The sequence below is a fragment of the Gekko japonicus genome, unplaced genomic scaffold (assembly GCF_001447785.1).
Source record: "Gekko japonicus isolate JY-2015 unplaced genomic scaffold, Gekko_japonicus_V1.1 scaffold15, whole genome shotgun sequence".
Classification (NCBI taxonomy): domain Eukaryota; kingdom Metazoa; phylum Chordata; class Lepidosauria; order Squamata; family Gekkonidae; genus Gekko; species Gekko japonicus.
The window spans coordinates 807,971-835,750 of NW_015165830.1; the positions used below are offsets into that span (position 1 = coordinate 807,971).

A 27,780-nucleotide genomic window follows, 5' to 3' on the forward strand; every position below is an offset into this window, starting at 1 on the left:
AGGGACCGACGGAGTCCTTCAGGCAAGCATGAAGGCGAACAGGGATTTTCGGGATCTCCCGGAAGTGACCCCACCCCCGAAGACGCCCAGGCCACCCCACCTGGGAGGTGGGACCAGAGAGATTGACAGGGAACTTTCCCAATCAGCGGATGACAGGGGAAAGGGGTGGAGTTCCCCAGGTGGAGGGAGATAAATACGTGGAAGCTGAAATGAGCCGGGGAGGAAGAGCGAAGGTGACGAGCATTGGGATAGAGAGAGAGCGAGATCCGAGTATGCTGTCACTCCGAGAAGTGTTGTTGAGAGTGATGCAACTCTCTCCCCTTCAATTCTGAGGCTTTGGCTTCCCCTGTGGGACTTCAGATGACACGGCGGAGGCACCCTTCCCCTCAGGAAAGGACCCCCGGCGTGACAGGGCTCTTTAGCTTGGAGAAACAACGTCTGAGGGGTGACATGATCGAGGTTTATAAGATTATGCATGCGATAGAGCAGGTAGAGAAAGAGGTACTTTTCTCCCTTTCTCACAATATAAGAACTCGTGAGCACTCAATGAAATTGTTGAGCGGTCGGGTTAGAACGGATAAAACGAAGTACTTCTTAACCCAAAGAGTGATTAACACATGGAATTCACTGCCACAGGAGGTGGTGGTGGGTGGCTACAAGCATGGATGGCTTCAAGACGGAATTATATGGAGCTAGATAGGAACTCTGGGGCAAGTGATGCTCTGTATTCTTGGTGCTGGGGGGGGGGCAACAGTGGGAGGGCTTCTAGTGTCCTGGCCCACTGCTGGACCTCCTGATGGCACCTGGTGTTTTTGGCCACTGTGTGACAGAGTGTTGGACTGGATGGGCCATTGGCCTGATCCAACATTGGCGTCTCTTATGTTCTTATTTTTAAACCAGAAGACACTGATAACTGACCATATTCCAGTATTAGTCATATTTGGGTTTAGAATAAATAAAGTCATGGATCTAATTTACATAATTTATTTGGATGGTAATAATATTTTGACAATGACAAGGGTGATAGGAGGCCAGAAGTGGGCTTAATGCATTGGAACCAGTGGTGGGTACACAGGGCTAGGCTCTCAGGTCACTGGAAGAATTTTCCAAGCATATGTTCAGTTGAAGAATAACTTCAACAAACATTTTGACAAAATTTTTATCTCCCTCTCATTTTTTCAAACGTTGTCTCTGCACAAAAGGAGGACAAGAACATGCTTTTTAAAAGCGGAGATTCCCTGAAGCCATCGGCTCTGTCAGATCTCTGTTTCTACGATGCAAAGTTAGCTTGCACGCCACACGTGTACTTCATATGCACCGCCCTGATGGCCATCTCCTTTGATGGTCTACACTGCACCAACCACAAACATTAGCATACCCATTTTGTTACCACTTGCACAGCCACGGTAGATGCTTCTAATTTTTCCTCATTCTCTGTTTGAATTTTTGTGTGGTCCACCTTTCCATCCAGGCAGAAGGCTGAAGCCATCGTATCACATATCAAGCACCAGCTTGAACTTTATGAATAGGCATAGTGTGACTTGTTTTTAATTTATGTTTTTTAATCTGTTTTATTATTATGTAAATTATTTGATATGCATTTGATTTTTATGATGTATTAGATTTTGCTTGTGATCCGCCCTGAGCCCATTTGTGGGGAAGGTGGAATATAAATTGAATAAAAATAAATAAATAAACTACTCAAAGCATGCCGTCAAAAGTACTGTTGTGCGTTATTTCCACTGCAAATGTTTCTACAGTATCAGAATACCCCCTCTATATACATCATTTATTTATTAAATTTCTTCTGCCTTTTCCCGAAGGCTCATTAGATGAGTTCTTCCTTTTAGGGAGGAGAGACAGCCTTACTGCTGTCTGCTGCTTAAAAGAAAACCCCATGGCTTGTGTGCTTGTTGACTTGTGCAGCTGAAAGATATTCAGCCTCTAAACTGCTGAAAAATACTCCTACCCAGGGCTCTTTTTGTAGAAAAAGCCCAGCAGGAACTCATTAGCATAATAGGCCACACCCAACAACAGGAACTCATTAGCATATCCAGGCACACCCATGAGAGCACAGCTCATTAGCATATTAGGCCGCACCCCCATGTTACCAGAAGTGTCGACATCCAGCCACACCCTCCTTTTGCTTCTTATTCTGTTTACCTTGTTTGTTGTCAAAACCTAGGGCTTTTTTTGTAGCAGGAACTCCTTTGCATGTTAGGCCACACCCCTAATGTAGCCAATCCTAATGAGTTTCTGCTATTGGGTGTGGCCTATTATGCTAATGAGTTCCTGCTGGGCGTGGTCAACTTGGGAGCCCTCCGTTCCTGTGCGTTCCTGCCCAAAAATAGCCCTACCAAGAAAATAAAGTTCACAAAATGGCATGGAACGTTTGAACGACTACTAGAAGGTAATTTCTCTGTTGGTCTTAAAGGTGCCACTGGACTCAAACTTTGTTCTACCTGAAGGTAATGGGATGAGTAGGGAAGGAAGGAATTGCATTGCTCATCACTAGTTATTTATTTACTGTTTATAGTCCACCTTTCTCACAGATTCAAACCAGATTACAGTGTAAATCAGTAACAATCCATTCAAAGAGATATCTAATAAGCATAATGTAGGTCAATTTATCCATGAGGGGACATTGAATGAGTAATGTATGTCAATAACTGGTGGCCAAGGTACTTATGTAAAGAGCTTCTATAGAGCATTTTCTATGCCAATGAAAGTTTATCTGAGGGAAATATCACAATTTCCCCTCACAGCACCTGCTCTGGCAAAAGAGTATCATACAACAAGGTTTAACCAGAAGGAAAGGGTTCAAACTCTGCAAAACAAATGAAAATAAAATATACTTTTAATGTCCAAAGATGGATTGCACAGAAAGAACCTCCATTTCTCCATTCGTGGCACCTCATAGACGTTGCATCTAACATTCCTATTTTGTTAGCAGTGGAGCCATTCTTCAATTCAAGGAGCTTTCTGCTGGCATAGGGATCATGGTGTGGTAAGACAGGCCTCTTTGGCTGGTAAAATGCTCCTTGCATTGGAGGGCTTCACCATTTAGAGGAAAGGAAATGTTGGGTCTAACCCAGAGTGTTTTCCAGATAGCTGAGGCACTTAAAAAAGAAACAGCTGGATAAATACTGCATTCTCACAAGTTTCTTTTTGAATATGTAACAGTAACAACAATCTGTCTTTCAAAGCCTGCTCCATGTTTCTGGATGAGCCTTTGATCTGGGCATAGAAGGCAGTCACCTTGGACAGGTGGTTCATGCAGAGAAGGCAGCCTTCTTTTTAGGGTGAATAAGCCTTCTGCACCTCTGTATCAGGTGTGACTGAATCATCATGCAGAGACAGCAGATTGGGAGGAAGCAAGACTGACACAGTAAATCATGCAGAGATACAGCAGACAGCCTCTTGTGAGTGAATACTAATAGCTTATAGAAACCCATGTATTGATTTCAAATGTATTTCTCACTTTATTTAACAAAAGAAAACAAATGTGTCCCAGTGTATTGTTTTGGAATTACTAACACACACAGAAAAACTGGTTAACTAAATTGGTCAGATCAGCACAGAGGGCTAAGATTAGGTTATATTCCTTCAAGCTTTAAATTTTGTGAACATATGCATTATAAACAGGTGAATATTAATCAGTACAACAAATTATTTCCACTCACTTGGGTCTGCAGAGATACACTGTCACATGCTGTGCACCGTAACACTGGGGGAAATTAATCTGGCAAATTAGCAACTAGTGAGCATTCCCAGAAAGCCGGAACACCCCAACTGCTCCACCCATGTCTTGCTCACTCTCACTCCAGTGACAAGCTGTGTTCCTCTTGTCCAAAGAGCACCTACCCTTGAGAAATCCCTGATTTGAAGACTTTCAGGGAGGGTGTAAGCTTTGCGAGGTGACATCACAGTTCAAACTGCAAGACAGGTTAAGTGCTCTGCTTGTGATGTCATTGCACAGATAAATCCATTAAATTCCTCTCTGTAATGCCTTTGGCTAAAGGAGGCAGGCATCTCTGGCAAGTAATGTGGCATCAATGGCCTGCATGATGAGACTTGGAAGGGCTCCCACACATTCAGTGTTCTGCAGAAATGTTCTGAAGGGTATTTTTTATATAGGGAACAGGGTTGTAGTTTTAATGTCTAATATTTAATGTCTGAACATTTTTTAAAATCCACTTTATGCATCCGGTAATAATGGAAAAAAGTTGTCAACTGTAGGATTAAATGCCCATGATGATAGGAAATAGAGTGAAATATGTAATGATGTAAATTAAAATGTAATCAAGAAAGGTAGAGACCAATCACAATAGTAAATGTGATTTCCCACATTTTGCTAAGCTGATTAATACCTGTAGCACTTGAAGAATCCAAGGGCCTCCTTAAAATCTTGGGAGACTTCAGCATGAAATTGCTAGCTAGAATTCATCAAGAAATTTGAATGCATTCCTTGAGGCTTGGATCTGGGATTCCTGTGTCATTACAGGTGTTTTAAATCACAGAATGTTCAGATAATTAAAGATTGCCCCTCCCATATTCAAGGTGTCAATACATTTCCTGTTTTCAAAGACCTGAAATGGAAATATGTATGTTTTCATAACAGGATCAACAGTGGAAACCTTTTAAAAGCATTATCCCTATGAACAGAAGATACAGTAATGACAATATATTAACTTTCCCTCTTAGTTTCTGGCCTGTGCAAGTTAAGTTTGCAAATAGATATATGTCTTTATCCATTTGAGTAATTCTTTTCTTGCTGTGCTTCAAGAGTCTGGTAAAACTTTTCACCAACCAAAGTCTGACCACTAAAACCTACTGTTTGACCTCTATTAGTATCTCAGTTAACTCTGAGGAAGGATGGAAAATACAAAGAAAAGCACCTGATCCCATCCCTGATGTTATGTTGGTGCTAGGCTCCCTGCAAGTTTCGGCCGTTTCATCATGCCGACACCTATGTGCGGACTCATATTCCCTGCCTATGGACTTTTAACATTGCTGGGCAACTGCGGGAATTGGTGGTGTTATGTCCTCTGACCACTGCCAAGCAACAGCCAGAGGTAGCAAAGCTTAGATCCCCTAAGACAATAGGGACTAGGCTCCTGAACTTCTAGTAAGGAGACAATAAGGACATTGGCAGAAAGTTTAAACCCGCCAATAGAACCAAAGGGCGTCCCTCCCCAAATGTATATAGTTGGCTGCCTGGCCGTTAGTTTTTGTTCCATGTGTGAAGTACTAATAAATGCGTCTTCTCCTATGTCGTGGTTCGAGTCCTGATGTATCGAATCCAGTACTTTTCAGTGGCGATGAAGGTGGGATCCGATGAGCGAGCCTGACTCATCCTCCAGCGCTGCATCGAGCTCTGAGCCGGAGGAAGCCAGCGCCCCCCGCACCGCTCTCCAGCAGCACCGCACTGCGTCTGAGCCTCCTGGCCAGCCCAGCTCCCCATAACGCGATTGAGTCATGGCCGCCGCTCACGGAAGCCTCAACAAGTTCGATCCCTCATGTCCCGAAGTTTGGGATTCATGGACGGACCAGCTGATGTGTTACATCGAGCTAAATGGGTTCACAGACACTGGCAAAAGAAGAGCCCTCCTCCTCAGTTCCTGTGGAACAGACACCGTTCGGCTTGCCAAGAGTCTCCTGATTCCCCGGGACATCCTGGAGTGTTCGTTTGAGGAGATAATGGATGTCCTCAACAACTACTTCAGTCCGAAGCCGACCTTCCTGGCTAGACGAATGGAGCTCCAGGGATGAGTGCAGGCCCAAGGGGAATCGGTTGCAGCCTTCATGGCCGCCCTGCGCGCACTCGCTGTGGACTGCTCCTTCCCGAAGGTGGAAGACAACCTCTTGACACAATTTGTGTGTGGGGGGGGGCTTATGAACGCCAAACTATGGAGGAAGATGATTGGCAACCGACAGATCACCCTGGAAGAGGCTTTGCAGCTTGCCCTAGCACATGAGGCATCTCACAAGGAGCGCCCAACAGCCGCAGCACATCAGGTCGTGACGGGATACAGCCCGGAAAACTCGGATGAGGAAGATGTCCGCCCCGTCCAGAAACCACACTGCTGCCCGCAGCAGGGGCCGTTGACCAGCAGTCAGGCCGGTAAGGCTCCCAGCCGTTCCCAGTGTGCCAGCTGTGGAGAGGCACATGAGAGGAAGACATGCCATTTCTGAGACACAATCTGCCACACCTGCAGTAAACAAGGTCATCTCGCCCAAGTCTGCCGGTCCAAGGGCCCCTGGAACATGCAGTTGTCCACGCAGACACGCCGCCATGCCGCCGCCACACACGAGTCTACCGCTGAGACCTCCGACCTCTACCACCTAACTGATCAGCCGCTTCAGGTACTACACCTCCCCAACCAGTCTGCCACCCCGAAGATCCAAGTCCAAGTCCGGTTTGAGGGGTCTCCCTGCTCCATGGAAGTGGACTCGGGGTCAGCAGCATCCATCATATCCATGGACATCCCACTCCTGACCTTCCCTACAAATTTTCTGCTGAGAGCACCTGCTTCCACATTTTGAGCTCCAACAATATGGATCGCATGGGGGGAAATATCCAATTCTATAGCTTATCTCCATAATCTCTGAGCCTCTAGGCAAAGTTGGAGAGATCCCCTACCCCCTTGCCTGTTTATATAAAACATGGCTGTAGAGTTCTCTGTTTGTATAAGAACCTTTTTTCCAGAAACCATATCTGCGAATGCACTGAGGGCTAAATGGATAGCACGTAGTTCAAGGAGATTTATGTGAGCACCTTTATCGTAAGAAGACCACCTGTCCCGAACCCGAGAGTTCCCACAGTGTGCCCCCCAACCTATCAGGGAAGCGTCAGAGGTCAAAGTAATGTCAGGGGACCAAAATCCAAACTCTACTCCCTCATAGAGATTATTATCAAAAGACTACCAGTTAAGGGCTTTCAGAATGGCTCGAGGTATACTGAAGCATTGCATGGAGGTATGTGTTGTTGGGTCAAACCTCCTAAGGAACCACAACTGCAACTCACGTAAATGGAGTCGGGCATATGACACTACTGCAGTGGTTGAGGCTAAAAGTCCCAGAAAGCGTTGGAGGGAACTCACAGACTGAAACCGATGTTTCTTAAAGGAAGCCAGCATCGACTGAATTGACTTTCCTCTGTCTCGAGGTAAGAATGCTCTACCTCTCTCTGAATCAAGGATGGCTCTGATAAACTGTATACATTTAGTTGGGAATTTGAAGTGAAAAGCCAATCATCAAGATAGGGGAAAATATTGCAGCCTTTTGTGCGTAGATAAGCCACTACTACTGCCATGCATTTAGTGAATACTCGTGGGGCTGTGGCGTGTCCAAACAGCAGTACAGTATATTGAGAAATATTTTCTCCATGTCTAAATCTGATACTTTCTTACTCTTTATGAATTGAAATATGAAAATATGCATCTTTGAGGTCCAACACAGCGAACCACATATGTCTAGAGAGCACATTTATCACTGAAATTAAGGAAACCATGCAAAATGTTTAACAAACAAGGACTTATTTAATGATCTCAAGTCTAAGATTGGTCTCCTCCCTCCATCCTTCTTATCAACCACAAAAAAGTTTGAATGAAAACCAGAGGTTTGTAAACCTTTAGGAACCTCTTCAATTGCACCCTTGGTAATTAACTCTCCCAGTTGGGCAGAAAGCTCTGGAAACTGGTTATCTGTTGCTAAGGAACCTTCGAAAAGGGGAGGAGAAGAACAAAACTCTAATCTATAGCCAAATTGAATAATGGACAGGACCCAGGAGTCTGAACAGATTAACTCCCATGTAGAGAAGAAGTGGGATAAACGGTCCCTAAAATTCAACTCCAGGTTAGCTAGTGGAGGAGGTAGTCAGAGCTTAGGGGTTGAGGATAATGTGGTCCTTAACCCTTTTGCATCTGGGGAAACTTTTGCCCTGGGCCCCCCCATCGTCTACCATAGGTGGCACCTTGCCCTTGGTAATGCCTTGAAGGATACTGGTATTGATGAGGTAGAGGTCTTTGCGGGTGATAGAAGTTGCTCTGGAAACTGGGTTGTCTAGGGTTAAAATGCTGTGACGATTGTGATCCCAATGACTGGACACTCAGAGAACGAGCATCTTGCCTACTCTTCTTTACATCAGAGAGGAATTCATCCGTATTGTGGGCAAAAAGAGTCTTTCGATGAAAGGGCTCTCTCCCAGCTAGCTCCTCCTGGGTTCTTGGTCCTTCACCAATCACAGACTAGGGGGCGGGGGGGGGAGTAGTGGCCCTATTCATTAGGGAGGCTTACTCCTTCAGGGCATTTCCACCACCAAGGATCATGGGCATCGAGTGTGCCGGCCTGGTGTGGGAGGCCGGGGAGAGTTTAGCAATTTGGCTAGTGTACCTAACGCCTAACGCACTGGCTAATAGCTTGCCATCCCTGGTGGAGGCTGTTTCAGGCTGGGCACTGGAACAGCCTAGACTGATAGTCCTGGGTGATTTCAATGTCCATGCTGATGACGCAACCTCTATGCAGGCAGCGAACCTAGTGTCATCCATGGCGGCACTGGGACTCTCCCAGTATGTAATGACCCCCACTCACCCAGCTGGGCATAAGCTCGATTTGATCTTTATGGCAGGGGCTACAGTGGACTGGATCATTGCTCTGGTGGTGCCATGGTCGGACTACCTTGCCCTGAGGGCCTGACTGAATGTCCCACCCCAACCCTGTTTGGGCGGCGAGCAAATTTTAGCTTGCCCGCGGAGCAAAATGGACCCAGTGCGGCTTTAGATGGCTCTTCGAGATGCAATGCCCCATGGCAGCTCATTAGATGAGCTAGTAGAGGACTGGCGCAGCCAGCTCTCGACGGCCATCAATGAGATCACTCCCCGGTGCCTTCTGCGTCCCTGCTCTAAGCTTGCTCCCTGGTGTACCCAGGAGTTACGGCTTATGAAGCGAGGGCTAAGACGGTTAGAGAGACAGTGGTGGCGTGCCTGCAACGAAGCTACAAGAGAATCTTATAGGATGTTTATGAGATCCTATGAGATGGCAGTCAAAGCAGCGAAGATTGCGTCTGCGAGCTCACGCCCAGCCCAATTATTTAGAACGATTCGGTCCATTACTACTCTGCCTCAGGGCAAGCCAAATGTTAGGGAATTGGATATTGGCTGTGAGGCTTTTGCGAGCTACTTCGCAGACAAAGTCTTATCACTCCGCTGTGACCTCCCTGCCACATTTGAAACAGTGAGTGAGCTCGAGGCCCCTTGCATGTCTTCTGGTCAGGTTATGGATCATTTCGACCTGCTCAGCCTAGAGGAAGTTGACAAATTGATTCTGACTGTACGCCCTACAACTTGCTCCCTGGATCCGTGCCCTTCGTGGCTGATTAAAGCTGGCCACGGGGGGGGGGGGGGGTTCAAGGGGCCCTTGGGGACAAGTCTGTCTCGGAGGGACGGTTTCCAGGAGCGCTCAAGGAAGCAGTGGTACGTCCTCTCCTTAAAAAACCATCTCTGGACCCGGTCAAATTGGCAAACTATCGGCCGGTTTCCGAGTGGCGCAGTGGCGCAGGCAGTTAAACGCCTGCACTGTAACTGTAACATCACCCGAGCAGCCACTATGGCTGTTCGAGTACCACCGCGGTCGAGGTGAGCTCTCGACCTTTATCCCAGCTCCCGCCTACCCAGCGGTCTCGAAAGCAACTAATTGCAAGTAGGTAAATGGGTACCCACCCTTAGAGGGGGGGGGGGCACCCTGTGTGGTCGGCTGAAGATGGCGGAGATGGCGGAGGCAACGGCAATGGCGGCGATGATGGCGGCGGCGATCCTGGCGTGGACGGCATTGGTGGCGTGGCGGCGGCAAGCGAAGCGAAGCGCAATCAGGAGACGCGCGTTTGAGCGATCCCTGGTGGCGGAGAAGGAGTACATCGAGGGCTGCCGTGAAGAGAGAAGAACGGGGCGTGCGTAGATGCCGAGTTCCGGCTCAGCGGAGCCGAAAAAGGACGTGGCCGGGCCGGAAAGCAGGTGAAGCTGCACGCCTGAGAAGATCGCCACCACTGAACGCCAAAGAAGGAGCGCCAGAGAAGAACAACTCCGCTTGGCCCAGAGACCCGACCATGCCGAGCCGACGGAAGAAACACCAAAAATAGCCACCTCAGAGGGGGTGTCGGTAGGTTGTCCCACCCCCCTTCATACACTGTGGCCCTAGCTAGGGAACAAGGGTGATTAGCACCAGAAAACCCTGTAAGCCGCTCTGAGACCCTAACCATGGGACAAGAGCGGGATATCAAGTCGAATGTAAATAGAAATAGAAATAGGGCTGTGGCGATGCAGCTTCAGAGCTTTTTGGATGGCACTTTCATCCTAGAACCCTTCCAGTCTGGCTTTTGCCCGGGTCATGGGATGGAGACGGCTCTGGTCACCCTCACAGATGATCTTCAGAGGCATCTGGATTGAGGTGGAGTGGTGGTGCCGTTGTTGTTGGACCTGTCGGCCGCATTCGACACGGTCGACCATCAGCCACTGGCCCACCACCTCGCTGGCATTGGGATTCAGGGGCTTGCCTTGCAATGGCTTGTCTCCTTCCTCCAAGGCCGGGGACAAAGGGTGGTGCTGGGGGAACAGCTTTCCTGAAGGCACTCACTTGACTGTGGAGAGCCTCAGAGGGCGGTGTTGTCCCCAGTGTTATTTAACATCTACATGCGCCCCCTTGCCCAGATTGCACGGGGACATGGGCTGGGGGGGTCACCAGTACGGTGATGACACCCAGCTCTATCTGTTGTTGGGCGGCCGGTCCAACTCCAAACCAGAAGATCTTGATTGAGCATTACAAGACGTGGCTGGTTGGCTTAGGCTAAGCCGGTTGAAACTGAACCCGATGAAGACAGAGGTCCTGTGCCTGAGTCAGGGTGGACCAAGGGTACGGATCCCACTCCTGACCTTCGATGGGGCTCTGTTGGTGCCAGCGCTGGAGGTTAGGAGTTTGGGAGTGCTCCTGGATATCTCCCTGACAATGGAGGCCCAGGTAGCAGCCACTGCCAAGTCGGCCTTTTATCATCTTCGGCTGATTAGGCAGTTGGTTCCTTTCCTTGAATGCAACAACTTGGCAATGGTGATCCATGCGATGGTCACCTTGAGGTTGGACTACTGTAACACTCTCTACATGAGGCTGCCCTTATCGCAAATTCAGAAGCTACAGCTGGTGCAAAATGCTGCAGCCAGGCTGTTGATGGGCCTCCCAATGCGGGAGCACATTCAGCCTGTGCTGAAGGCATTGCACTGGCTACCGATAGCATACCAAATTCGCTTTAAGATGCTCGTTCTTACCTTTAAAACCCTTCATGGTCAGGGACCTACATACCTGAGGGACCACCTTTCCCCACATGTCTACCAGAGAGCACTGCGATCAGGGTCCTAAGACCAACTCACCCTTCCCAGACCAAAGGATGCCAGGCTAGCTACAACCAGGGCCAGGGGTTTCTCGGTGGCAGCTCCGCTCTGGTGGAACGAGCTCCCAGAGATCAGGACCCTGCAGGGACTTATGCAGTTCCACAGGGCCTGTAAGACAGAAATGTTCCACCAGGGGTTCAATTAGGAGCTGCCCCTGGGGAGAGTGCCCTGTCCCCTGAAAGTCTTAAAGCAGCTTGAGCCACCCATACAGTATTAGATCGGGATCGACCACTAGGATGGCACGGAAGTCTGCGCGCCATCTCAGATGTAATAAATTGTTTAAATTGTTAAACTATTATTGTTAGCACTTTTTAAATGTTGTGATTGTTATGGTTTTAGGATTATACTATTTATTGTTGTTTTTATGCTGTTGTAAGCCGCCCTGAGCCGGCCAAGGCTGGGAGGGCGGGGTATAAATGTAATAAATAAATAAATGCACAGAAAGACCTCTTTATACAGGCAAAGGAACCAGGCATAAGAAAACAGATCACACTCCCAAGTCATGTCAGAATCTTTATTGGAAAAAAAAATCACAGCATCTCCATTATTATTCAAACACATTTAATAAACAAAGAGAAACAGTAGCAAAGGGCACTGACATGTGACAAACTGTACAAAACCTCTAGCTCTGCAGGCAAAACTTGAGGGTGAGGAGCCCACGGCCCAGCTGTGGAGGTCTGAGGAGCAACCCCCAGCCCCATTGTGGATAACCTCCTCCCCTCGGACCACTCAGTCACCCCTGAGAAAAACTGATTAAGAATGTGCAGAAACAAAGACACTTTTATAAGAGGTTAACTCCAACCTTGCTATAACGGAACGACTGACCACTGGGAAACGGGACCTGCTACTGATCCCCAGGGGCTAGCTAATGGTTTCGAGAAAACCTTTCCAAGAGATGCAAAATCCCCCAAATTCACATCAACCCTACCATTTGCTTCTCTTCTCCAATTTGACTGCCTTCCACTGGGGAAACAGGACTTTTAATTATTTTCCAGCTTTACAGCTTAGGAGAGAACATTTTGATGACTACAAAGGCAAATGGAAGGAAAAGCCCTGTTGCTATAAAAGGTAGAGGTGCAACTGGTACAGAAAATGGAAGCCAGTTTCGATTAGCAGGGCCCGAGAGTGACCTGCTGTGGCAGGGAAAGGATATCACAAATGGATGACCTGGAACAGTGTCCCGCCATAGCTGGATTTCAAGCCCTTATACTGGGAAAGCCAACAGCTTTTCTCATCCCTAATACTGTTTCTATCTCCAACTAAACGGCTTGCCATTCCAGGGAGGGTTCCAACAAGTTTAATTACTTGAGTTTAAGAAGGGAGGGTAAAGAGAAGGCAACTGTACTCCAGTGAAGAACTAAATCCACTATAAACCTCTCACTAGTTGTCAGCAGTAGAGTGTGGTAGATGGGATAGGTCTGCCCCATTTATCAGATAGAAACATACAGGACTACATGACTGTCACAGAGAAGGTCAGTTCCAACCTTAGTACAAGGAAACATTTTCTAGTCTGGCTGTGTCATGACAGTTATGGCTCGTCTCTTAACATGATCTTTTTTCCTTCTAGATCTGTTCCCAATGGCATGGTGGTAAAGGCAAAAGAATGAGATTCCTTTTATTCAGACTGCTATCCTGACATCAATTACTCTTCTAATGGGACTTCTCCATGAACAGTGTTTTTTGGTGGCCACAAAACAAAATAAAGCAATGAGGTATTTGTTTTGATCAACTAAAGCTATATAGTAAGGTCTCCTTCCAAGCACACTTAACACTGCTATATGCCCAGCAAGGTGAGACTGAGTTGGGTTAGGCCATGTTGGAAATGGCAGCTACTCTTGGCATCATCAGCCTGTTCCATCTTTCAGTTAATACTACCCCGCCACTCTCCACCCCTCCTGCCCTGGGGAAAAAGGAGAGATGATGAATGTTATACACTTGTGGTTCTTATACGGTCTAACAGCATACACACATCTGGTTATTTCTCAGTTGTGGACATACACTGACATCGGCTGAAGATACAAGATACTCAGATTTATATACACATCACAGTGTTAAGTTAGATCCAGCCAAGACGTACAGTCTAATTGAGCCAACACCAACACATCATAAACAGGAAGGTCGGGGTAGGATAGGAAAGTTGGTTTCATTCAACACAGTATGGAGCCAGATGAGTTTCAGCAGCCTGTCACGGATGCAATTAGTCTCACGACCTTTGGCACTGTCTATTGTTACAGAGACTAAATCAGTCATTGTTAATCAAACCCTAACCCTCCAAAATTTTAAGGGAGGTATACTGACAAAAGTCGTGGGGAAGCTCACTGATATATGCACAGAAAAAGTGATTACCAACGGAAGATGTGGGACAGGGAGGTTTGGGTGCCAAACCTGAACTCCTTGGCTGCATCCATGAGGAGGTCCTTCCATGCCCTTAGCAGCCCTCCTCTCCCTGTCCTCCCCCTCACCCCTTAAGGAAGAAATAGAACGGGAAGCCTTGTGACCCTATATCATGAAACACTGAAAAGACACAGTGCCTGCAATTCCTTGGAGGGAAATTCTAAGCACTCCAATTGGAATAAGGAATCTTCCGATCATAGGCTAATAAGGGAGATTCCATTATTGCCTGAAGGAGACCAAAACATTCCTTTTTATCTGAAACTTTGGTTTAATATGTTTGGGGCTTAACTCAAAGGCCCAGAAGCCAAGATGACTAGCAAGGAACAAAGCCAGGATGTGACAGGAAGGTATCATGCAGCAAACGCTTAAAGGATTCGATTTACCAACAGTAAGAAGGGACATTTCACTGATCAGGGATGGCACAAATTCACTGATAAGATCAGCAAGTTCCATTTGGCTAAGATTAGAATTCAAGAGAGGCACAACATTTTCACGTCCATTCAAGGCATTCCAAAAAGAAAAGAAAAAAAAAGTTTACAAAAAAGTTAACACACCACTAGACATTAAACATCACAACTGTTTGGCAACTTTCAGCACCCCCCTCCCCTCCCAGACCCGTGCAATGCCCCTCAGTTATTTTGGGTAATGTGACATAACAAAGGAAGTGGGGAACTGAAAGTGTAGAATCACCATGTGTAAATATGGGACCTTCCATCCCCCGAGGGTATTGGATAAGAATTGTTAAAGCCTACCAAATTAACTATAGTACAAAAGAAAAGCTGCTTATACAGGACAGCAGGAGATCAAGGTGGTCACTTCATGCTGTTGGGAGACAAGACAAGGCAAAGCTGAACTTGGCAGGAACAAATCTGCCAGGTAACAGAGTAATTTTAAATTAAACCAAGGGACTATATTCCAAGCTCTGGCAGGCAAGACATATGGGACATACTCTTCATTGCTGCTATTCTGGGGAAACTGAGAGAATAAAAGATGGTACAACTGAATCTTAAGGTTGGGGTATGTAATTGTACATTTGTAAAGATGAGTGAAGACCAAACTACATTGTAAGAAATGCCTGAAGCTCCTATTTTAGTGTTATCAGAAGAAAAATCCTCAGCCAAGGTCCCTTGGTATATATGACACCCCCCCAACCCTTTAGAGTTCCTAACAAGTATCTGAGTCAGTAACAAATATAAAGCAAATGAAAACAGGTTGTGACCCCCCCCAATAAAAACACACACCAAGGAAAGTTTTTTCATTTAGATCTAACTCAGGCAATTTTCCTAACTTAGGTACAAGAAACGGCACCAATGCTCTCCATCATTAACTCCAGACTAATGATGCCTGGACATCCCTCACAATAAAACAAGAAGTAGGCCCACCTATTATTAGGGGGGAAATGATATCAATGCCAAGGAGAAAAAGGCAGAACAGAAATGGGGCTACCAGGGTGGAAGAGTCCTTTCTTTCCATTTTGCTTTCTGCAACTGGGGTGGGAAAAGCCTTTGGATTTTACCAGGATTAATTCTCCACTGGCAGGACAGGCTCAGCTTTGCTTTGTGTTATTTTGATTACTGTACAAAAGCAATGTTGGACTGCAGGAGAAATGCTCTGCCCAGCTAGATTGCCCTTTTGACATCTGGGAGTTCTATAGTGTTGGATGCTCAGTTTACATCCGGGATCCTCGCTCCTGAAGAATCTGAGAAAACAGAAGCACCAATATAACAACAGTTAACTTGGATTTAGTTTTTGCTGCACTTATTTGAAAAAGAACAGGAAAGCAAGATTAAAGGCACAATCCTTTTTCATCATTCAGTCTTAAATACCAATATAAAATGTAGTGATGAAGACAACAGCATAAATGTCTGCATATATGTTACCATGCTCACTGCTGATACTTCTATGCAAGAAACATCTCCATATTACAGAAGGGGGCACCAAACAGGACAGGAGAGGCTGTGGCACAGTGGTAGAGCATCTGCTTGTGTCATGATGTGGGCTGTGCCACCAGAGGCCTACTAGGCCCAGGGAGCCTGGCTAGCAGTCGGTGAGGCTGGGCCTACAACTCCCAGAAGCCCCCGAGAGGTTTTGAAGCCAAAATTGACCAACAGGAAAAGAGGAGGGCTTGGAATAAAAGATCTGGAGGAGAAGCAGGAAAAACTGTTCTTTCTGCCAGAGGGCAGACCAGAAGGAAGGCTGCTGCAGGGAAGAGGCCCTCATCCTGAGGGAAGGGTGAGTAGTCTAGTGCCACTTGGAATACTGAGCTAGGGACAGTATATATTTAGACATGTTATGGCATTTGATTTCTTTTCTTTTCACCCACTTACTGTTATATTTCTGCACCTTGTTGTTTGACCTCCTATACAATAAACTATTTTCATTGTTCACTCTGCCTGGTCCTCACGCCTATTATTCGGCCAAAAGGGAGGTCTAAAGGTCTTGGGGGGGGGGTGCTCTGGGCCTTCTCAAGGAAGCCTGGAACCAGTGGTGGCAGCATAAGGTGACACCCCACCTGAGCCGTGACAGCTTGGCATGCAAAAGGTCCCAGGTTCAAACCCCAGCATCTCCCACTAAAAGGATAAGATGGTAAGCAACACCAAAGACCTTCACTTGAGACTACGGAAAACTGTTGCCAGTCTGTGTCAGCTATGCTGCCATGGGGGTTGGGGAGTTCCTTCTGTGTCTTGTTAATTGCTATTGCATTCCTATCCCTGTTGTTCTCCCTTTGCTGAAATGCTTATCTCTACAGATGTGCAGGAGGAGGTTGTATTGTCTGGAAGTCTCAAAACTGCGACTGCAAGAACTACACAGTTTACAGCATCCAAAGGTTTGACTTCACTCTGGGTATAAAGAAAAATGATTCCCAGAGCCTTACCTTTGCCTTCTCACTAGGCTCTATGACGATGCCATTGGTAGAGTTATTGAGCTCTCGGGATACAACACAGAGGAATTCTGCTTGGTCCTCATTTCCATAGTTGTAGGAAGAGCCAATACTGATCAGCTGATGAAAAGGAAAGCAGCACAGATAATGTATGTGTTAAAAACAATACATGTAAGGAGTAGCCTATAAGATCAGACTAATACTTCACCTAGCATAGTATCATTTTTCCAACAGTGGTCAGTCAGTTCCAGATACCATAGGAGGAAGCATCAAACAGCCATGTAGTCATAAAAAAGCACTATGTTCCTCTGCATCCAAGTTTACAGAGCGCCTAAGGGAACATCAAGACTTTCATTTTTTAACCCCTAGAAATGAAATGCTGTGATTCTCTGAAACTAAGAGGTTGTCTGGGTGTATTTTTACAGAGTGTATCACTGAGCTCCATGTGGGGTGGTAGGGTGACTGCCTTTATTAACCATTTGTGTGCTTCTCAGAGGCATCTAAGGTAGCCATTATGGGAAACAGGATGCTGGACTAGAAAGGATTCTCTGCCATGCTACTGTGACAACAAATAAATATTTATGTACTTTTATATTACTTAATTTATATATCCTTTCTACCCCAATAGAGATCCAAAGCAGCTTACACTGCTCTCCTCTTCCGTGAGAGTGTGTCACTGGGCCAAGGTCATCCAGCAAACTTTTATGGAAGAGTGGGCAGTTCAAACTAGGTTTCCCAGGATCCTGTTTGGACACAGATCACCATACCATGCTGGCTCTGTATCAGGGAATGTTACAGGTCTACCTGTAACTGTCATTTAGATTGGGTGCATTGATGGGAGATGCACACTTGCTTATATGAGCATACAACTCCCAAGATTAAGCAAAAATAAGAACAGTTTTGGAATAAATGAAAACAGCAGAGTGTACATATGGTGAAAAATACAGGAAACTGATGAACAACAGGATTAGTTCATAAGAACATAAGAACATAAGAGATGCCAATGTTGGATCAGGCCAAAGGCCCATCTAGTCCAACACTGTCACAGAGTGGCCAAAAATACCAGGTGCCACCAGGAGGTCCACCAGTGGGGCCAGGACATTAGAAGCCCTCCCACTGTTGCCCCCCCCAAGCACCAAGAAGACAGAGCATCACTTGCCCCAGAGCCCCTATCTATACCTTGTGGGTAATAGCCACTGATGGACCTCTGCTCCATATGCCTATCTAATTCCCTTTTGAAGCCGTCCATGCTTGTAGCCGCCACCACCTCCTGTGGCAGTGAATTCCATGTGTGAATCACTCTTTGGGTGAAGAAGTACTTCCTTTTATCCGTTCTAATCTGACCGCTCAGAAATTTCATGGAGTGCCCACGAGTTCTTGTATTGTGAGAAAGGGAGAAAAGTACCTCTTTCTCTACCTGTTCTTTTCCATGCATAATCTTGTAAACTTCAATCATGTCACCCTTCAGTCGTCTTTTCTCCAAGCTAAAGAGCCCTAAGCGCTTTAACCTTTCCTCATAGGGAAAGTGTTCCAACCCTTTTATCATTCGAGTTGCCCTTTTCTGCACTTTTTCCAAAGCTATAATATCCTTTTTAAGGTGTGGTGACCAGAACTGCACACAGTATTCCAAATGAGGTCGCACCATTGATTTATATAGCGGCATTATGATATTGGCTGATCTGTTTTCAATACCCTTCCTAATAATCCCCAGCATAGCATTGGCCTTCTTTATTGCAGTCACACACTGTCTCGACATCTACTACAACTCCAAGATCTCTCTCTTGATCAGTCTCTGCCAGTTCAGACCCCATCAATGTGTATTTATATTTAGGATTTTTGGCTCCAATGTGCATCACCTTGCACTTGGCCACATTGAACCCTTCAATACCCTTCCTAATAATCCCTAGCATAGCTTTGGCCTTCTTTATTGCAGTCACACACTGTCTCGACATTTTCAGTGAGTTATCTTCTACGACTTCAAGATCTCTCTCTTGATCAGTCTCTGCCAGTTCAGACCCCATAATTCATAATACCCCATAGTTCATAATTATGAGGATTATGTAGTGGCAATAAGCATCACTGGTATCAAAAGAAATAACTAATCTGAATACAGAGATGCAAGACAGTACACTATTCAATGCATACCTGAACAGTCAAGGCAGCAGCACTGCTATATCAGCTTGGAAAAAACACATCACGAGAGTTTTCAGAGAGCAAACTCAGAGAGTAAAGCAGCATCTCTCAAACTGGGGTCCAGAGACCTATGAGGCTACATGAGGAACTCCCCCATGCCCATGTGGCTAGTGTGAAAACAGAATCTTCTCAGAGAGTCAATTTGGTGTAGTGATTAAGAGCGGCGGAATCTAATCTGGAGAACCGGGTTGGATTCCTCACTCCTCCACATGAAGCCAGCTGGGTGATATTTCTCTCAGCCCAAAAAACAAACCTAGCTCACCACAAAAAGAGCTAGAGTTTCAGGCTGTCAGACAATCTTCAGATCTCCTGGCTAGACTAAAGTAAAGGTAAAGGGTCCCTTGCTCGAAAGCCAGTCGAATCCGACTCTAGGGTTGCGGTGCTCATTTCCGTTTCCAAGCTGAAGAGCCAGTGCTGTCCGAAGACGTTTCCGTGGTCATGTGGCCAGCATGACTAAACACCAAGGCGCACGGAACGCTGTTACCTTCCCACCGAAGCGGTCCCTATTTATCTACTTGCAATTTCTTGCTTTCGAACTGCTAGGTTGGCAGGAGCTGGAACTAGAGATGGGAGCTCACTCCGTCATGCGGCACCCGGGTCTCGAACTGCTGAACTACTGACCTTCCACAGCCTGCAGTTCAGCATCTTAACCACTTGAGCCACCGCAGCTCCTTTGCTAGACTAAACCCACTGCCATACGATAATTATTATTAATTAGTAGAGTATTCTCAGTTTTCTATAAAAGGTTAGAAGAGATTCTCAGGCTCAGGAGATGGAATGAGGTTCCTCCTCTTTCAATGGGCTGGAGCTCATAATGTCACCACCACTTGCAGTCACAGATCTTCCAGATATCCTCAGAGCATCGGTCAGAAAATGTGTTAATTGGCTGCCCAAATCCAATAGTTCTTTCTTACACTGGTTGAGCAGCACCAAGGAGATAACAGTTCTACTACAATCATAGTTACTCCTAGTCTAAAAATGAACTGTTGGTTACTCCTGGTATAAAATCAAACTCTTCCGACACAAAGTATTTCAGTATAAAGAGATGTGCTACTCTGTATCTATAGACATTAGCAGTAAATGGCAGTTTTCAAGTGAACACCAGAAGTTTAGGTTTTGTGGGACACTGGTCTTTTATTTCTATGTGTGGCTCTGAAAGTTTTTCCTAGCCCCTTCCTAGCCTTGCTCTACCACCCTCTAGAGCTGGAAAATATTAGCCAATAAGGAAAAGTCTCACTCTCTCTAGCACAAAGTCCCTTCCAATCAAGGGGCATGATTGATCAGAACTTGGGTTGGGGCCTTTTGAACTGTAGCCTTATAGTATCAGCTACCTTCTGAGACTTTACCTTATTGGCCACGTATATAGACAATACAAACATTTAAATTTGCTTCTAAAGTGTAGCTGACCTAGTTTTCATTTTGTTGTTTGGAGGACACAAGGCCTCTATGGGGCACACATGCCTTGCCACGGTCTTTAAAAGGAAGTTGTTCAGCACACAGCAGGCACTTCTGAGGGAGGAGGGGAGGGCTCTGAGTTCCATGGGCTGCTAAAATTTAAGACCTGCTTATTTTAAGCTTAAGGACAACCTGAGCATAAGGATTAATTTCATGGCCATATTCAGTAAACAGGAATGAATATGAAACAGACTTTACTGCGTCCTGTGTTACCTCAAAAAGTGCAACAGGGCATGTGGGTAACTCTGAATCCGTGTGTACAGTGGCTTCATTCTTGCTATCCAGAGGGGTTGGGTGGCATCTGTGCAGATCTCTGCCCAGACACAGATTAGAGGAACCAATGCTGGAAACTCAACTTGTATGGACGGCTGACTTGAGCAGAACAATATCCCAGGGGGAACAATTACTTGCCTTTTCCTGAAGAAAATATCTGCAAGTGAGTTCTGCAGCACCCTAAAACAGGGAGTGTGGGTAGCTGCCATCTGGTCATACCCCAACAGCAGCACATTTCTTGGGAAAAAGTCTTGAAGTTCTACAGAGCCCCCTAATGATGGCTAAATGTAATAACAAATACCAATATGAAAAAAACTGAGAATTCCAATTCACCCAGAGGGAACTTGTTGGCCATACTGTGAGACCGAAGGATCAATCCAAAACCAATTATCTGAGAAAAATAGAGTATATTAGCTAAAGTGCATTCTGCAAAAGCCTCCCACAGTGAAGACACCATGCTGATTCTAGAGATCCTCATTGCTGAATGTAAAATCACCATCACTGAACAGGTAGCAGTAATTAGCTGATGGGGGGAGGTGAAGGAGCAGGAAGTCGAGCCTGGAGTCAGGTTCCTCTAACAGAGAACATCTCCTGTAGCTTCGGAAACCAGACCTCCCCTTGCATTAGAATGGCCACAACAGCAGATTAGGTACAGTGTTGTACTTGTAATATCCCCTATATTCTAAAAGGGTTGCAATGAAAATATACATCAATGTTCACATTTTACTAGGCTGCTGTCATCCTTCTTTCCCTGCTCTTGTTAAAAAGCAAATAATGGGATGGTGGTGGGGCCAGGTGGCAGTGGCACATGAAAAGTTGGACCACGGGGCTGGCCACAGCCAGCCACGCCTCCACCCCCACTCCTGCCAAAGCCTGCTGGCTGACCAGAAGTGGGCTTCTCCTGGTGCCTATTGCTGTGGCTACTACCCTGCCAGCCTCAGCACGGGTCTTGGGAAGCTGCTGACCTGCCAGATGTCTCTGGCTTACAGCGTCTAGCCTGCCAGTATGTAGTGTGTTGAGCCCAAGCACCTCTGCTCTGCCACAAGGAGAGGAAAGCCATGATATAAGCCCAGTGAATTGGGGGCAATCCCACACAAATGGCCCCCTTCTTCTGGGTATGGAAATATTCATTAACACTGAATACCTGTTCAAATTTCCAGCCATCAGACATAGTAGACACCATCTGGGTGAGCTCTTCCTCTTGACACTGCAAAACTCTGTACACATGCTTGACAGGTCCCTGAAACACAAGAGGGGGGGAAACAACTCACAAGTTAGAAACCTTGCAGCTTGGTTGTTTGTAAAGGAAATGTAGCTATGATTTTGCATCAGGAGAATAAACAGCAACATATTGTACCAAAGCTGGTGAATATTTGCACATGACATAAGTGTCACATGTGATGACATTTTTATGGTTTTAGTTGATTTTATAATGTATTGAATTAATTGTTGTAAACCGCCCTGAGCCCCACGCAAGTGGGGAAGGGCGGTTAAGAAATCTAATTTAATAAATTAATGACCATGCCAATGGGAAAGGTGGAGAAAGAATCCACCATTCTCTCCAGCATTCTCAACTGGGTACAGCCTCCAGTAGCCAGACACACAGAATTTCTGAACTCAGCACAAATCCCACTTTTCCTTCTGAGCACTGGCACAGCCCAGAGAGAGTGGTGTGTTTAAATTTCACTATAATAACACAGCTGAGCATAAGCTTTATTTGAAATTCACACACACGGGAATTTCTCTTGGTGGCACATGGCTAAGTACCTATGCCACCAGTATTCCAATCTCATCCTTTCTTCCTCTTGAAAGAAAATATACCCTAAATTCCCAACATATTATCAGAAAGCATGAAAAGTAAATGTTCACAAATGTGCACAATTTATTCCACTCTTCTAACCTTGTAGCAAAGTTGGAGATTTTAGACCCTGTATCATTTTTAAAAATCTGAATTCTGAGCTGGGTCTCAAAAATCCACTCGCTTGCCAACAGTAAGCTCTCCTCCCCAACCTGGCAAGTGTCGCTCCCAGAACCCTTTACAAGGATCATTTTGCCACAGAGAGCTCTTTGTGAACTGCTGAGGTCTTGGTGGAAGGCAACCTGCAGGCAGAGAAAATGCTCCCCCCCACACACTTAAGAACATGAAAACAGCCTTGCTGAATCAGACCAGTGGTCCATCTGTTTCATCTATTCCAGCAACCTGTTTCACAAAGCAGTCAACCAGTTTACCATGGAGGGCCAAAAAATAGGGCACAGAGGCCAAGGCCTTCCCCTGAGGTTGGCTCCTAGCAGTAGTATTTTCCCTTCCCACTTGGTCTTTCCAAGAGGTGGCAAAAGCAGTGGTTACTAGCAGGTCTGGAGAGAAATCATCTTCTTTCCTTTCAGAGAGTTCTTACAATGCAACCCAGTGCAGAGTTATTCCAGTTCAAGACAAATGATTTCAAACAACAAACTTTTCCCTTCTTTTGTCTTTTAACATGCCTTACTTGAGAAGTTCTGCTTTCGTTGTCTCGTATTCGCTCCTTCACAAGTCGTACTAGAGATGCAATGTTGTAAAATTCAGCTTCCTCCAGCACTCCTAAAAGTGAGAATAAAAACACAGCTAGGAATTACTCTAGTCTTCAGAAAGAGAAGAGAAAACGATCCTCTAAAGTCTCCCATACTCTGATATTTCCCTGTATTCAAATTTATTTAAAAACCAGTAATTAAATCTGCAAATCAACATAGCTACTGAAATCTCATTTTGTTAGGAACAAATAATGAAAGAGAAGAACACAAAAGTACTACTAGAAACCAGGGCCAGTTTCAGGTTTTGGGAGGCCCTAGCTAGAAAATGCCCAGTGGGTCCCTCTCCTCCTGTACCTACGTGCAGGCCTTCCTCCTTGTGCTTCCCTTCGTGCCCATCCATCTGCATGCTCCTCAGGCCTGTGCTTCCCCATCTGCTTGCAGATCCACTCATCATCTCCTTTTTACTGACAGTGTGGGGATGCGTGTGCATGTGGGAGTGCCACTACCATGGCCACCAGAAGTGCTACCACCTCTACATACCACCTGCATGCCCTTCCCTGGAGGCACTGGGCAGCATTTTTAGCCAGGAGCACAGGTGGCACTGGAGGAGTACTTGTGAGTAGAGGGGGAAGGATGCATGGGTGAGTGGCAGAGGAACAATGTAGGCAAGAGGGTCAATGGCTGTGGGCTCTGGTAGATGTCCCACCTTAAGGTACGCTGACACTAGCCCCACTAGAAAGACCTGAAGACATTTCTATTCACAAATGAATGAGTGCATATTACTCCTCTCACTACAGAAAATGAGAATAATCTGGGATTCTAGCAGAAAAGTATCCCTCTGTCGGAAGATTTTTCACAGGTTTTGCCTTTGCAGTCCCTTCCTCTAATAGAAAACAAAAATATAAAAAAGCCACCAACTTTTGTTGACAGAATGCCTTGGATGGAATCAAAATTTACCACATAAATACAAGCTTCTGCGTACAGCAAAACTGGTTTTGTATTGCTCCTCTGGGGATTTGATTATAGTAAACCACCATGTTATTATGATAAAAGAATATGTGGACTGTGGCCTCACTCCAGCCTGAAATTGGATACACTAAAGTCCACTGAAATCTGTGTGGTTAAGTGCACCAAATTCTGCCAAAGTATGGCGTACATCTATTTAGGATCCATTTGGTTATTCATAAGCATAGCAAGAATATAAAGCACAGCAATCCCTCTTGCTTACCTTCTTCTGCTAGCTCCTTGTTTATTATGAGTTTCCCATGTCGGAGGTAGTTCAGGATTGGACCAAAGTACGTGGGATCCCTATCAATGAGATATGCTCCTGTCTCATCCTGTCAAAGATTTACCAGTGTCAGATTCGGATGCTACAATGGACAATTCAATAGAACAAGGATATTTGGCTGTGGAAATGGGAATTTGGCTTCCTTCAACAACTCTGTATTCGTCTCAATAAATCAAGTGGGCTCTTTTTGAATTAGTGAAATCTATCCTGAATCACCTAGCCAAAAAGAATGGGACCCTTAAGTCACAACAGTTTCTCGTGTAGCCATATTTACCAACTCTCTCCTTAAATAAAACTTGGGTCAACTGATTCAAAACAGTAACAAACTTTTAATAATAGAGACTTAAGATAATAATTATAAAAGCCCCAAATGTTCATTGTCATGAAAATTATTATTGAAATTAAAAATTATTTTGATTACCTAGTTAACAATACTATGCACATATACATGCATATCAGTGAAACAAAAGATTACCAGTTTCTGGTCTTTATTTGGAAGCTGAGGAATAGCCTATTTACATATTTTGATTTGAGGATTTTATGCTAACTGGAGACAGAGCGTAAATGTTACTACGGTTAACGTGTCGATTTTATAAAGGAATCAGGGAAAGGGAATGGATGCGTATGTGAGTTCCTAAGCTCCTGTGGGTTACATAGAAAGCAATCCTGCTTTTGTCATCAGATGACACCCTGATGCAATTAAAAAAGTAGGCCACCACCTATGCAAGGCATTCTGCTTAATTACTTGATCTTATTCTCATGCTTGAAACTGTTCATGTCTGTATTTGAGGCAGCATCTTAAAATTGGCAATACTTTGGAGGACAAAATTGTAAATCCTATTGTCTGTCAAACATGAAAACTGTCACATCAGGACTCTCCAGATGTAGTAAAAATACTTCTATTCTACATAAACGGGGCAATGCAATCAAATTTATTCGGTGACTTGCTCAATAATTAAAAGAATTACTAAGAAAGCTGGAAACAAGATCTAGATCTCTGCCTGATTTACTTTCTCTAGAACATATGTTGGCTTCCCCCCAAGCCAGTAGCCATTAAGCATATCCCTAGTTTTTCAATTAAAATTTCACCCTAAAGGGCCATATAATTATAGATTAGTCATATAAGCCCCCACAATATTTCAAAATGATCAGCCATCATACTCTGAAAGAAGCTATCCTATTTAGACATATTTATTCTGAGAAACAGTTTTAAGTATTAGACAGAAACAGGGCAAGCTGCCTTATAACATAAATTTTGACTGAATTTTCTTATGTGCTTCCCTTTATTAATCCAAGATTGGTACCTTTTGCCACTGACTATAGTTGTGACAAAGTTAGATACGGCAGGCAGAATTTGGGCTTAGGATTTTAGTCAAAGACCAAACTTTGATAGTATATAGCTCTACTATTTGTGTTCAAAACAGTTGGTGCATATTTCTGGTACACTTCTTGGTCCTCCCTGTTCCTATCCTTCAATAGAAAAGAAAGAATGTCATATTTTTGCATCAGGGAGAGAACAGGTGATTGGGGCAAAACATAATCATATATACTTAGTCAATATTTTCACTAGAAAGGTATGAATTATCACATTATAGCAAATACCATGATTGTAATTACAGGTTATGTGTGCTGTTCCTAAGGAAAGTGGCATGGATTAACTGACTTAGGGTGAAAGAGAATACTGATCTGATGCCTAAAGGGCTGTGTTTGGATAACACTGATTTTATTTTCAAGGAAGAACTGTATTTCTGAAATATTGTTTCCCTGTCGTGGTATGGATACAATAATCCTGTGAACTTCCTAAAAGGAGGCATGCATGTGCATGCAACAAGATTCTTAGGTATGTGTGTGGGCGTATACAGCTGATTAACTTAAACATAATTGGAACTTGCAAAACTCTAACTTTTTTGTAGTATGAGCTGTGCTAGTGGGAGAGTTCTCTGCCCCTTACTTTAGTTTCATATTAATAGCTAACATTCTCCTGTAGCTGGAGAACTATGTAACAAGAATTCCATTAAAGGATGAATTGGATGGTCTAGAAACTCTAGCCATCTGAGATGAGGCACAAAACTGCAATTTTTCTGTTAGGCTTCTGAATACATAATTGAGAATGATCCCTCCCTCCAAACATGTTTGCAGAACTCTCCAGATACTATGATACATTGTTAGAGAGTGTATGGTGAGTTATAGGAAATATTGTACAGTAGGATTATAGTAGTAGTATAGTATGTGGATACAAATAACTATCATTTTGCATCACATCTGGTGTGTGGCAAGATTAATATAAACAACTGACCTACCTGGTGGTCAAATACACACCATGGTAACGTAACACCCACTAAATAGTCTCTGAGTACAATGCTTTCTACATCAAAAGTGTGGGAGAGAGAAGAATGAATGGGAAAGGTACACACACCACATCTATGTGCAAATCCAATGAAAGCTACTGAAAGATTACGGAGACCTAAATTTCAGTAGCATGTAGTGTACACATGAAGCACCTACCACCCATTCTTTTGATTGGAACAGAGGCTCCTACCACAGCCTTGGGCAGCTGAAGTGGCTATAGATCTCGCTCTCTCACACCTTTATATAAACTGGCCTGTTTCATTACAGTATCAGAAAGGGCTTTCCTGAAGCACAACCAAGATTTCATGCATTCCAAGGGCCATTCAGCATCCTTCTCTTCTGTCCATCTCCACTAGGAGACAAGACGGGAGGGGGAAGGGAGCGACGATGCACTGCTCAAGAACGCCGCGAGGAAGGAGAATCAGGCTGCTTTACAGGGCAGCCCCGTGGCCACCTCTCACCTTGTCGGAGCCCAATTCGGGCCCCTCCTGGCAGCAGAGGCGGCAGAGGAAAGACTTGGGCTCGCGGCAGAGCGTCTGGCGGGTGCTCACAAAGTAGGTGCCTCCCACGTTGAGCCGGACCCACTTCGAGCCTCCACCGCCTCCCGGCGTAACTTTCTCGGGCGCTGAAGGCTCCGGACTGCGCGGCGGACAGGCGGGAGCTACAGCCAGGCGAGGACTGGGCGGCCCCGGGAGCGGGAGCGGGCTCGGCGTGCGGCCCCGCAGCGGCCCCTCCCCTGCCGCCAGCTCCGCCATTCTCGACTACGGGTTCTCCCTGGACGTAGGATGGGCGGGCAGCGGCCACTATAATTCAACGACCAGGATGGAGAAAGTGGAGCTTTGCTCGACGGGCCTCAGCAGCCATCTCCTTAGCCTCCGCTGACAGGGAGAGCCGGACTTCCGGGATGAAAAGCCACTTCCGGGTCACCAACTATTCTTTCAGACAGAGTCATACCATTCCAATATAGAACAAATTCAGTGGCACCTTTAAGACCAACAAAGGTT

The 27,780-nt window shown here is 45.4% G+C and overlaps 1 protein-coding gene across 1 annotated transcript; it reads right to left on the reverse strand.

Annotated features, from left to right (window-relative positions):
• Positions 1-11,973: 11,973 nt before the first annotated feature.
• On the reverse strand, positions 11,974-27,665 carry KCTD2 (potassium channel tetramerization domain containing 2). Its single transcript, XM_015410775.1, has 6 exons — positions 27,238-27,665; positions 24,368-24,476; positions 23,118-23,209; positions 21,776-21,871; positions 16,705-16,830; positions 11,974-15,528 (listed from the first exon to the last, which is right to left on the reverse strand). Exons 1-6 carry the CDS (start codon positions 27,529-27,531, stop codon positions 15,499-15,501), a joined length of 747 nt encoding a protein of 248 aa, XP_015266261.1. The 5' UTR covers positions 27,532-27,665; the 3' UTR covers positions 11,974-15,498.
• Between the last annotated feature and the right edge of the window lie 115 nt (positions 27,666-27,780).